The following is a 12839-nucleotide window of genomic DNA, read 5'->3' as shown; positions in this document are numbered from 1 at the left end:
CATTCTTCTGAAGCTGTTTCAAAAAATAGAAATGGAAGGAAAACTTCCAAACTCATTCTATGAGGCCAGCATTACCTTGATCCCCAAACCAAAGACCCTACCAAAAAGAATTACAGACCAATATCCCTGATAAACATGGATGCAAAAATTCTCACCATGACACTTGCCAACAGGACCCAACAATAATACATTAAAAGGATTATTTACCCCAAGTGGGATTTATCCCTGGGCTGCAAGGGTGATTCAACACCCATAAATCAATCAATGTGATACACCACATGAATAAAAGAACAAGATCCATATGATCCTCAATAGATGCAGAAAAAGCATTTGACAAAGTACAGCATCCTTTCTTGATTAAAACTCTTCACAGTGTAGGGACAGAGGGAACATACCTCAGTATCATAAAAGCCATGTATGAAAAGGCCACAGCGAATAACACTCAATGGGGAAAAACTGAGAGCTTTTACCCTAAAGTCAGGAACAGGACAGGGATGTCCACTATCACCACTGTTGTTCAACAGAGTACTAGAAGTCCTAGCTTTGGCAATCAGACAACAAAAAGAAAGAAAAGGCATCCGAATTGGCAAAGAAGTAGTCAAACTCTCATTCTTTGCAGATGACACGATACTCTATGTGGAAAACCCAAAAGACTCCACCCCAAAATTGCTAGAACTCATACAGGAATTCAGCAAAGTGGCAGGATATAAAATCAATGCACAGAAATCAGTTGCATTTCTATACACTAAAAATGAGACAGAAGAAATTAAGGAATTGATCCCATTTACAACTGCACCAAAACCATAAGCTACCTAGGAATAAACCTAATCAAAGAGGCAAAGGATCTGTACTCTGGAAACAATAGAACACTCATGAAAGAAATTAAGACAGAAAGAAATGGAAAAACTTTCCATGCTCATGGACTAGAAGAATATTGTTTAAAATGTCTGTGCTACCTACAGCAATCTATACATTCAGTGCAATCTCTATCAAAATACCATCAACTTTTTTCACAGAGTGGAACAAATAATCCTAAAATTTGTATGGAACCAGAAAAGACCCTAAATTGCCAGAGGAATGTTGAAAAAGAAAACCAAAGCTTGTGGCATCACAATTCCGGACTTCAAGCTCTATTACAAAGCTGTCATCATCAAGACAGTATGGTACTGGCACAAAGACACACACAAAGATCAATGGAACACAACTGAGAACCCAGAAATGGACCCTCAACTCTATGGTCAACTCGTCTTCAACAGAGCAGGAAAGCATATCCAATGGAAAAAAGACAGTCTCTTTAACAAATAGTGTCGGGAAAACTGGACAGCCACATGCAAAAGAATGAAACTGCACCATTTCCTTACACCACACACAAAAATAAACTAAAAATGGATTAAAGACCTAAATGTCAGACAGGAATCCATCAAAATCCTAGAGGAGAACACAGGCAGCAACCTCTGTGACCTCAGCTGCAGCAACTTTTTGCTAGACTCATCTCCAGAGGCAAGGGAAGCAAGGGCAAAAATGAACTATTGGGACTTCATCAAGATAAAAAGCTTTTGCACAGCAAAGGAGACAGATGACAAACCAAAAGACAACCTACAGGATGGAAGAAGGTATTTGCAAATGACATCAGATAAAGGGCTAGTATCCAAAATCTATAAAGAACTTATCAAACTCAACACCCAAAGAACAAATGATCCAATCAAGAAATGGGCAGAAGACATGAACAGCCATTTCTCCAAAGACAACATACAAATAGCCAACAGATACATGAAAAAATGCTCAACATCACCCAGCATCAGGGAAATGCAAATCAATACCACAATGAGATATCACCTCACACCAGTCAGAATGGCTAAAATTAACAACTCCAGAAACAACAGGTGTTGGGGGGGATGCGGAGAAAGGGGAACTCTCCCACACTGATGGTGGGAATGCAAGCTGGTGCAGTCACTCTGGAAAACAGTATGGAAGTTCCTCAAGAAGTTAAAAATAGAGCTACCCTACGACCCAGCAATTGCATTACTAGGTATTTATCCAAAGGATACAAACATAGTGGTCTGAAGGGGCACCTGCACCCCAATGTTTATAGCAGCAATGTCCACAAAAGCCAAACTATGGAAAGAGCCCAGATACCCGCTGACAATGAATGAAGAAGATGTGGTATATATCTACAAAGGAGTATTACTCAGCCATAAAAAAGAATGAAATCTTGCCATTTGCAAGGAGGTGGATGGAACTAGAGTGTATTATGCTAAGCGAAATAAGTCAAATACAAATACCATATGATTTTACTCACATGTGGAATTTAAGAAACAAAACAGATAACACAGGGGAAGGGAAGGAAAAATAAAATAAGATGAAAATGGAGAGGGAGGCAAACCATAAGAGAGTCTTAATCCTAGGAAACAAACTGAGGGTTGCTGAAGGGGAGGTGGGGGGGGATGGGGTAACTGGGTGATGGGCATTGAGGGCACGTGATGTGATGAGCACTGGGTGTTGTGTGCTATTGATGAATCACTAAATTCTATCTCTGAAACTAATAATACAGTGTATGTTAATTAAACTGAATTTAAATAAAGAAATAAAAAAAACATCAGTCTCTGGCTCCTTTTGTAGGATAAATTTACTGCCCCAGGGCCTTTACCATCTGGTTTGGATAATGGGTACATAGTCTTTGTCTTGTACCTGGATGGAAGCCCTGGCATGTGCTGCATCTGAATTTGATGCCTGGATCTTGATTTTGAACTCTCCCCAGAGGCATTGCCCTTTATAGGAAGCCCAGGAGCTTGGCTGTCAGGCAGACCGGAGTTCAAAATCCTGACTCTGCCACCATTCAGCTGGGTAATGTTGTCTGAGCCTCCATTTCCTCATCTTTGCAAAGGGGATAATTGTAGCCCCACCTCTGGTAGGGTTGGGGGATTGAATGAGAGGAAGCCGGGAAGCATTCAGCGAGGTGCTGGCGGATGGGGAAGCTGTCCGGGTTATTGTTATTTGTGCCTCCTCCACCCAGAGGAAAAGGACGCGAGTGGAAGGTGTGGGCCGCTCACAGGGCCTGCACTTGCAGCCTCCAAATTTCCGAATGAACCAATGAAAAGAAAGGAAACGCAAGAAACTTACACAAGGTTTTCGAAGCACATCTTGGGGCCCACGACGTTAGCGGCTCCGCTGCTGATTTTAAAGGCAAAGAAGTTGTCCGGGCAGGGCTTGCTGAGACCACACTTGGTCCTCACGACCGCTGTGGAGGGAACAGACCAACCCTTGGTGGAGGCAGCTGGGGAAGGGGCTCGGGAGGAGTCAGGGGAGCGGCCAGCCGAGGAGCAGGCTCAGCAGGCGAGGGGCCGGTGGGGGGGGGGGAGGTTGAGCAGGCGAGGGGCCGGTGGGGTGGCAGGCTCAGCAGGCGAGGGCCTGGAGGGGGGGGCAGGCTCAGCAGGCGAGGGGCCGGGGGGGGGGGGCAGGCTCAGCAGGCGAGGGGCCGGGGCGGGGGGCAGGCTCCGGACCTAGCGCAGAGGCCTCCTCCCCAAGGCGCCTTTGCAGACCGCCTGAGTCGGGGGGGGGGGGGGGGGCGGGGGGCGGTGGCGGGGGATTTGCCCCTTTCTGCGTGCGCATGGGGCCTCCAGCCATCCCTGTCGAAGACGCAGGACACCGGCTGTGTGTCTGGCCGCCCTCGAGTTTTTCAGGGTTTCCACTACAGCTCTAGCTCCGGCGCAGAGCCTGGTTCTAATTAAGTCCCGCGTCCTCTCCACGTGGCCCTCACGGGGCGGACCCGGAGGCCCGAGAAAGGCGGGGGATGTATGAAAGACCCCCAAACACAGCTGCCGATGCTCGGCCCTCCGTGGACTCTTTGTGAGCTGGGATATCCGTCACCTGCGCTTACAGCCTGGCAGGTTCTAATTTATATTAATGCGTGTTGTGTGTGTGTGTTTTACCACCACCTGACAGTTTGGAAAGTACCATTAGGGAGGACTGGGTAAACATGGAATTAGAGAAAGTTCACCTGCAAAGGGAAAGCCATGATCGGGCGGCGTCTCTCCTCCAGCCCCGGGCCAGCATCTGGCTGGGCTATGGCAGCCCGCGCTTGGAGCAAACCCACAGGCTTCCTGACAGAAGCTGGCGCACGCCGAGGGCTTGCTGTGCGCTGAGCACTGTGGCAAGCACTTTACATTTATTACCTTGTTAAATCGTGCCGGGAACTCCTGTGCCTGGCACATAGTAGGCACTCAATAAATATTCACGGAATGAACGCATAGAGCATTGGGCAGGGCAGGGCTCCAGGCTGGGAGAAACGATGTGGTCAGGGTGATGAGGACCTTGCCAGCCTCTAGGGAGCCTTTATGTGCACCAGGGAAAAGTGCCCCTCCCGGGGGACACAATCCACTGGTGCAAGACTTGGTAAAGGTGCTCCTTCCTGGGAGTGAATGCCGCTCCGGCCAGGGTACCCTCACCAAGTGGGTAGCCCGGGAGGCCTGAGTGGAAAGCCTATCCTAGGCTCTCTGCCCTGTGCCCCCCCGTCCCCCCGAGTTTCAGGTATAACCAGAGCTCAAACCAGGACACTGTCACCAGAGTGACGGCCAAGAGCTGAGACACCCACAAGGGGCTGTTAAGGGGAGAGTGGGTGTCTAGGCCTGTGGCTCAGGACAGAGAGGGCTGGAGACGTGGGGACCTGACTCCCCTTCCCCACCTTCTGGAGAGGACCCTTCTCAGGAGGCCCAGCACCTGCCCGAAGGTGAGGATGAAGGCTGAGGATGAGGGTACGGAGAGGTCCTCTTCTCCTATGAGCCTTGGGCCCTAACCTCTGGTCCCCTGTCCTCTCATGGAGAGGCCAGTTTACTCTTGAGACCAGACGTTCTCACCTATGCTAGAGGGATTGTTCCAGGCCCTGGACACCATCCTAGAGTTTGCCCAGAGCCTAATCAACTGCAGCTAAGTCTGATAAACCTGATGTCAACAGGCTGGCTTAAGCAGGCTTTTCCAGAATGGATTTTCTGACCATCCAGCCTTCACGGTCCAGCTACTGGATGACGGGGTTGATGTCCAGGGGGCTCAGCCACTGGGAGGCAGGGGATTTGCTCTCTGGGTTCGAGCTGGGGGGCTGCCCCCACCAGCTGCCTCAAACCCTGAGACCCAAGCCCTCTGGGAACCCCTAGTGCTGTTGCTGAGGATGTGAAGCTGAGCATTGGATGGGGAGCAGTCAGGAAATGTGGGCTGCTCTTCAGTTATCTGAGGCGTGACTCACCAGGAATCTCTCCCTTTACCTTTGCCAGCTGTAAAACGAGGGAGTTGGTTTAGATAAGAGCTGTCAAATAGCTTTTCTCTGAACTGTCAGTGGATCTGCTATTAGAGGCTTAATGATAGAGCTGTAGAGGCTACCTGTGGGCCTGGAGGGCAAGGGCTGGGACTGGCAGTGTCGACCAGGAGAGCGGGCAGGGTGGGAGGAAGCACGTGTGCCTGGGTTTGCCATGCCCCTAGCAGATGATGCCTGAGTGTTTGCACCGAGATGCTGTGACACTCTGTGTCTACTTCAGAATATGACTCAGGAGGCTTCAGGTCAATGGAGTCGCAGGTGTGGAGCGGATGGTTTGCGTTCATCCATTATGGTCTTTGCTCTCTGTAATCCCACAGTGCACGGGGGCTCCCATGCCCTTCTCAGGCAAAATTCTGTTCCTGGAACTATGACCTTCTTCAGTCACTACTATGTTGGGGTGGGAGAAGGGGGACTCGGAGATGTTGCCTCTTGAAAGGAGGTGTGGAGAGGGTGGGCTCTGGGCTAGCCTGGAGGTGAACTCCTGCTCCACTATGTACCACTGTGTTGCCTTGGCCAAGAGATTTCTACTTCTCTGAGCTTCAGTTTGCCCATCTATAAAATGGGGATAGTCCGAGCACCTACCCAAGATGGTGGTGAGGATTGCATGAGATGCCTGTAAAGCTCTGAATATGGTGTCTGGCACATAGTAGGCCCTCCATCATTGTACTATTATCATCATCATAACTGTCCCTCCTTTCCACCTTCTCCACGCTTTGAGAGCTGGGGTCTTTGCTGAAGCCCTGCTCGGACGGCTGCAGTATCCAGCACTGGAGGCATCAGCATTCCCACTTCCCAGTGCCTGACTCTCCAGCCACCATCTCCCCTGCAGCCCCACACATTCCTGCCTCTAGGCCTTTGCCAGTCCCTCCCTGATGCCTTCTCTAACCTCATTCCACTGGAAGGGGGTAGCCCTCCCGGAGCCCAGAACACTTTGCCCATCTCTCCCGGCACATTGGGTACTTCTACCGCAACAGACAATCAGCACCCCCTTCTGTATGCCTCTGGGAGTGCCTGGATGCCTCACATGGCCCTTGGTACTCTGGAACAGGAACTGTGAACCAAGCCTGGGGTCTGCATGATGATAATAAGCACAGAGCCCATCTTCAGGGCTCGGGCTCAGTGGGGGTCAGAGTGGGGAGGTGGCTGTGCAGGGCCATGTGCTGTGACTAGGGAGGCAATCTAGCCTGCAGGGCAGGGTGGGGGGTGCTGGGGAAGGGAGAGTTGAACCATCTCCATCAGTCTGAAGGGCTGAGAGGAGGCCTCTACTGCTACAGGGCTTGGGGGCTTCAGAAGGTACCATGGGGCCATGGGAGGAGAGAGCTGGGCAGATTCTGGACACCAGGATTTCTCTGGGGCCTGCAGGGCCAGGAGGAGCAGCCCTGGGAAATCTCACCCTAAGGCAAAGGCAGGGTTGGGGTGATACTCACGGATTGCCTGGGAGTCCAAACCTGCTGGACAAGAGGACACAATCTGGTTAGCGAGAAAGTGCTTTGGGCGCCCCCTGCTGGAGGCTGGGAAGTGGCATTGGCTGGGCCAAGCGTTCTCCTCCCGTGGAGGATGTTGAATTGAGCTCTAAAAGTCCCACCCTGTCAGGGAGTCCTCCCTCACTTACTGCTGCCACCCCCCTTCGCGCCCGCGTGCGCGCACACGGCACTACCTACTCTAACAGAGCATGTTATTAAATGCATAAAATAAAATAGAATGGAAACCAACTATATATCAATATAATAATAAAATATTAAAACATAAATTTGTGCTACAGTAATATATGTGCTTCTATATTAATGCATTAAATAATAAGGTGGGGGGTCTGTGCAGCCAGGCTAGGAACCTCTGAAGAAAATGAGTATTACCCCTTTCCGTGGCTGAACATTCATGGTTTTCCATGGCCACTTTTCCCATTGGTTATCTGTCCTGTCACTGTAAGCATTTCTCAAGACTCTGGATCATCACTTTTGTTTTTGTATATCCTGTAATCAAGTCTGTTTGTGTGCCTGACTCAGACCATGAACGTGAGCCACATGTTTCTCATTTTGGGGTCCGTGGGACCTAATACAGAATAGTTGCTCCATGACTGTTGGTTGGAGCTACTGATTCATCAGACTTCAGGTAGCTGAGTTCTGGGGTGTACTTTCAAACACTGTCCTCTCTCTCACTTCAGGCTGGGGCTCTCTCCTCTAGAGGATGCCCCTGAACTCCACTTCTGCTCTGAGCCTCCTACCCTGACCTGGGCCCATCTCTTCCCAGGCTGTCAGCACAGCCAAGTCCATCTCTGTAAGAGCAGTGCCCTGGGGCTGGGGGCAGGGTGGCCACCATGGGTCTATATAATTCATCCTGATGTGAGCCGTGCTTGACAAGAAGTGGATGAGGTGCGGGATCTCGGAGACTCATCTATGGGGTGACTGGCTTCTCACTGCTGTGAAGCTGTGAGCTAGCCTGGGCCACTAGAGGCTATTAAGTTTGACTATGTCAGTGGAGGTCGTTCTCTAAATCCAAGGAGGACAAATGCAGAGACATAAATCCCTTCCCTTTCTTTCCTTCCTTTGAAAGGATTTGGACCTGAGAGACTTGGGTTTCCATTCCTGCTGACATCTATAAGGGAAATTTGGGCAACTTTCTTCATCTCCCTGAAGCTCCCTGAGCTTCTCTTTTCTTAGACTACACATAAAACCACACCATGAGGTCATGTATGAACCCACTCCACAACCACACCATGGATCACTTCATGGGGCCATTTGTGCAGATTATATGAGATTATGCATTAAGTAACTGGTATCCATTACTCATCCATCATCCATTCATACATCATTCATTCACCCATCCATCATCTACTCATCCATCCATCACCCAACCATCCATCTACCCATCCATCTATCCATGCATCCATCATTCATCCATTATCTACCCACCCACCCATCCATTCACCATCCATCCACCCATCCATCCATCATCCATCCATCCACCCATCATCTATCCACCCACCTATCCATCCATCCATTCACCCACCCTTCCATCCACCATCCATCAATCCACCCATCCATCATTCATCCATCCATCCATCCATTCATTTTTCTTTCATTCATCAAATGTTTACTGAGCATCTGCCCTGCACTGAGGCTAGAGAAATGGAGGTACACAAGATAAAATCCTTGCCTTCAAGAAGCTTACATTCTAGGGAATGGTGATCAACAACAACCAAATAGACAAATAAACACCCTAATGATGGCTGATGGTGAAGCTCTGAAGGAAATAGGCTAACATAGGGGCTAAAGTAGAGGGAGGGGGCATGGCTGCAGCTGGGGTTGTTGGGTAAGGCTTCTCTGAGGAGGTCACATTTGAGCAGAGACCTGAAGTTGGAGAAGAGCTGCCTACAGGGACATCTGTGTGAAGAGTGTTTCAGGAAGAGGTGATGGCAGCTGCAGTTGGATGCCACTCAGTGCTCAGTTTTGTCTCTCTTGACTCCCTTCTTTTCCTCCCCCCTTCCTTCCTTCTTTTCTTCTTCCCTCTGTCCTTTTTTCTTGGAATCACATTTCCAAAATGGCCCTTGGTGCGGGCCCATGTTATAGCCAGGGCCTTGGAACACTTCTCTGCTCCCCATGGGCTCCAGCCTCCCTGGCAGCCTCCCCCCCCACAAAGGCTGGAGTCCCAAAGGCTGTGCACACCCTGCCATGTCTGGCTGTCTCCTGGGTCACCCACAGATGGAGGGAGGTATATCCTTGGCCCCGTCCCGGTCCACAGTCCCTGCACCCAGCAGTGATCCCCACTCACCTGGCCAGCGGGGCAGACGGAGAGTTTTCATGTTGAAGCTGCTGTAGCTGCTAATAAAGATCCATGTGGCGACCAGGGCAAAGATAAGGGCCAGGAGGCGAAGCACACCTGTAGCACAAGGAGATCCTGCCATGAAGCCACATCACAAGGCCACATAGCAAGTTTACTTGTGAGTCCTTACCAAATCCCCACAGTGAGACCATGTCATGAGACCCCACCAGGAGACCCCGTGTTGTAGCCCCAGACCAAGGCCCACACCTTGGACCAGGTCAGGAGACCACCGGGTGAGACCATGTGTGAATCCATGCAATGACCAAATGGTGAGATCATGCTGCAAGATTACGTGGCCACATTTCCCAAAGTGGGTCCACTGGGAGAAAAGGTTAGAAATGCTCCTTTCTGGGCTCCACTTAGCCATCCAGAGACAGACTCCTTAGGGGTGAGGCCTGGGAATCTGCACTTTTATCCAGTACCCTGTGGTGAGGCCTGAGTGTGTGGCAGCAAAACAGGAGGCAGGTTCTGCTGCAGACACCCGAGGGGTGAGCCCCGCCACAGAAGTTGGGAAGGCTGCGTCCAGCGCTCCAGGCAGCCAGTGCCACTGTGTGACCTCGGGCAGAAGCTCAGCCTCTCTGGGCAGGAGTGCCTCAATCACAGAGTGGACATGGTTCAATAGCCTCGCTTCTGAACCCACAGCTTGTTGGGAGGGAGGTGATAGTTGTCACTAGTAGGCAGCCTCCAGAGTGGCTTAGGGCAGGGGCTGGTCTCTCACATTTTCCATTGCTCCCCCTGAAAGCAGCCACAAATAACCACACAATGCTATCTATAGGAACACACACTGGCCTTGCTGAGGTGGCTTCCCGGCCTCACAGCCTGACTGCTTCTGCATCAGTGGGGAGCGACCCCACATAGGACAGACTCCTGGTCTCCAGAGCTCCCAGAGCTCCTGGTCTCACTCCCTTTCCTCACTCTCCCATGAGGGCCAGAAGCGGGCTCCACTACGCCCCCCAGCCCAGGGACTTCGGTGGCCCCACTGCCATCAAGCCACGTTCTCTAGCTCCGCCCCTGACCTCTGCGTGGCCCTGAATTCAGCTCTGGGGTCTTATGCTGGCCTCTGGCTACTTGGGGTGGGGGAGAAGGCCCCCTGAATCCTGTGGGGCAGGGCTCAGGTCTTTGGGAGGTCCCTCATCTTCTGGGGGACAGTGTGGTGGGAGGCACCCAGAATTCTCCCTGGGTATCAGTTCACATTATACAGCCATTTTGTTTGAGGCAGCGGGTGAACAACTTTCACATACATTATCTCAGTTCATCCTCATGGTAAATCTCCGTCAGATACTACTGATCATTCCCAGTTTGCAGATAAGGAAATAGGCTCAGGGAGGCGGTCACTTAGCTGGTAAGTGACAGAGGTGGCGTTTGAATCCAGGAACGTGTGCTGACTCTAAAACTTGTGCTCTGAACTGGGTCAGTCCCTGTGATCCAGGCCAGGTGGGGCCATGATGCCAAAGCTTCTCCAGCCCTTCAACCTAGGGGCAGCAAGTTGCCTTTTCCCCTCTTCCAGGCTCCCCCTGGATGGGTTTCCTCCTGGAGTTAGTCTGGTCTGAACATTTGAGAGCATAGACAGTCAAACAACCTCTGAGTCTAGGGACTGACTGCATTCCTGATAGAAAAAATGATTCCTAAACCCATATCAGACCTCAACGTTGAGACTTTGAATCCTCGGAACATGGCCCCTACCTGACACTCTCATCTTGTCCAGGTGAGGAGTGGCTTGGGGTCAGCGTTAGCCTGTGGAGAGAAGGAAATCAAATTGGAAACTGGCACCTGGGGTCTGAAAATGAATAAGATGCACGATTAGGGACAGGTACCTTGAGTGAGGAGATCACAGACCTTTCAGTTTGGTTCCTCACCATCTGCCAACTGTTCACTCTCTGCCTCCACCTCTCCTTCACTTTTGTCCCTAGAATCTTATATTCAATTCAACATGTCTTTCTTGGGTGCAGAGATTGGCAGGTAGAGGAAGGTGTAGTCTGCCAGCCACTGTCTCTTGGAGGATTGATTTATTCATTCATCCATCCATCCATCCATCCATCCTTCCATCCTTCCACCCTTCCATCCGTCCATCCTTCTACCCTTCCACTCTTCCATCCGTCCATCCCTCGGTCCCTCCAGCCAGCTGAGAGACATTGAGCTAGCTAGCTCCAGTAAAACATCAGGAAACAAAAGCTCAAGTGATTTCTGCTGAAGTGCCAACATGAAGAGTAATGAGAACGCTCACATTACAGGTGAGTTTGCGTGGGGTGCTATATATGCAAATACCTCCTTTAATCCTCACACTCCCCCACTTTAGGGGTAGGTAAGCCAGGACTCACCATGGTTAAGCCCAGCGTTATTCAGCTTGTAAGGGTCACAGCCAGGATTTGGATGCAGGTCTCCACTTCCCAATCCCCACAGGGTCCCACTGCCAGGGCCTTTTGTCCCAGAGGAGAGTTGAAACTGGAGTTTCATCCCTTCTCGAGCCCTAGGTCCCACCTTTCACCTGTGCCACCCCCGAGGTGCTGGGCAGTTACCAGTGATTCAGCAGCTGTGAAGACCCCCAGTAGGTCTCTAGAAACCTAGGGGAGGGGAGGGTAAGGCTGGTGGTAACTGTTTCAAGTCTCTAGCCAGCTGGAGCAGCTCTGACTGCAAGGACTTGCTCCCACTACTCTTCCACTCCCCACTCGAGAATCTTCTTTATCCTGAGAATCCATCTCAACAGACATGGCCTCCAAAGCCCAACCACCAAGGACCCAGATAAGAGACCGGAGGCTTAATGCCTGCCATTGAAACAGTTGGGCTGAGTCATTCCTTGATAGTTAAACAAAAGCAAGAGCAAATCTACATTTCCTTTTGATAAGTATGAAAATGTTCCCACCCACTCTGGCCTGCTGTCTAGGTCCTTCCAGGAAAGAAAGGTGAGCTGGTGCCTGACCCCACCCACAGAGATTTTATAGAACTTCAACTTCCTGAAATTCAAATTATCACCCCCCCACTTTTGTTCAGATACAAGAGTATGCTTTTGAATGTTCATGGGATCTGACCTAGAGTCTGGGAGCCCAGGCCCATGGATGCCGTTGGAAGGATGTCCCGTGGAGCTGGGGGCCAGACAGGGTGGAAGGATGGGAACAGGGTCAGGTGGATGAGGGTGCACAGATGACCAGACAGACGTTGATAGTGACAGAGAGCATGCCAGAGACAGAACTTGGAGAGACAAAGGACAAGGGGAAGCGGGGATGGCAGAGATACAGAGGGACACACAGAGAAAGAACAAGGCAGGGACAGAGGAGGAAAACAGATAAAGGGGCAGAGGTAAGGAGCAAATACTCAGGACATGCACTCACCCAGATTCAGAGGGAGAAAAAGACAGTGCCATTCAGAGAGAGACGAGAGAGAGAGGACAGAGATAGAGGCTGGGATACATACCTGGGTAAGGGGCTAGCTTCGCGCTGTCCTGCCCATGTCAAGCAGGGACTCTGGCTTCAGGGCGGGGGGGGGGAGAGGGGCAGGGGTGGTGAGGGCTCTTCCAGCTCAGTGTCCCTCCTGGCTGAGTCCCCGACTGTCCCCTCAGCACCTGCAGGGCTCTCCAGTCTCCTGAGTCCCCACCCGGCTCACCCTGCCAGCCCGTAGGTGCTCTGGAGGCTTCAGCTCCAGCGTCCTGGCTTCCAGGACCCGGTCTGCTGGGGGTGGGGAGGGAGGGAGAAAGGCGCTTGGGACTGGTACGCAGGGTGGG

General features: G+C 51.1%; 1 protein-coding gene across 4 annotated transcripts in view; it reads right to left on the bottom strand.

The window, feature by feature from the left end:
* The window catches only part of FAM3D (FAM3 metabolism regulating signaling molecule D), a 27504-nt gene extending 14665 nt beyond the window's left edge, over positions 1 to 12839 (bottom strand). Inside the window, exons 1-6 of one of the 4 annotated variants that reach the window (XM_078076685.1) lie at positions 12533 to 12839; positions 10939 to 11265; positions 10808 to 10858; positions 9074 to 9181; positions 6733 to 6756; positions 3121 to 3238 (exon numbers count right to left, since the gene is read on the bottom strand). In XM_078076685.1, the coding sequence (XP_077932811.1) occupies positions 3121 to 3238; positions 6733 to 6756; positions 9074 to 9181; positions 10808 to 10820 (263 nt within the window). In that variant the 5' untranslated portion in view covers positions 10821 to 10858; positions 10939 to 11265; positions 12533 to 12839. The remainder of the gene's footprint in view (positions 1 to 3120; positions 3239 to 6732; positions 6757 to 9073; positions 9182 to 10807; positions 10859 to 10938; positions 11266 to 12532) is intronic. The other 3 variants (XM_078076684.1, XM_036071766.2, XM_078076688.1) reach the window with 3 other exon arrangements.

This window comes from Halichoerus grypus, chromosome 1, assembly GCF_964656455.1.
Source record: "Halichoerus grypus chromosome 1, mHalGry1.hap1.1, whole genome shotgun sequence".
Taxonomy (NCBI): Eukaryota; Metazoa; Chordata; class Mammalia; order Carnivora; family Phocidae; genus Halichoerus; species Halichoerus grypus.
The sequence above is the reverse complement of the archived record's forward strand: the minus strand, read 5'-3'. Positions and strand labels throughout refer to the sequence as shown.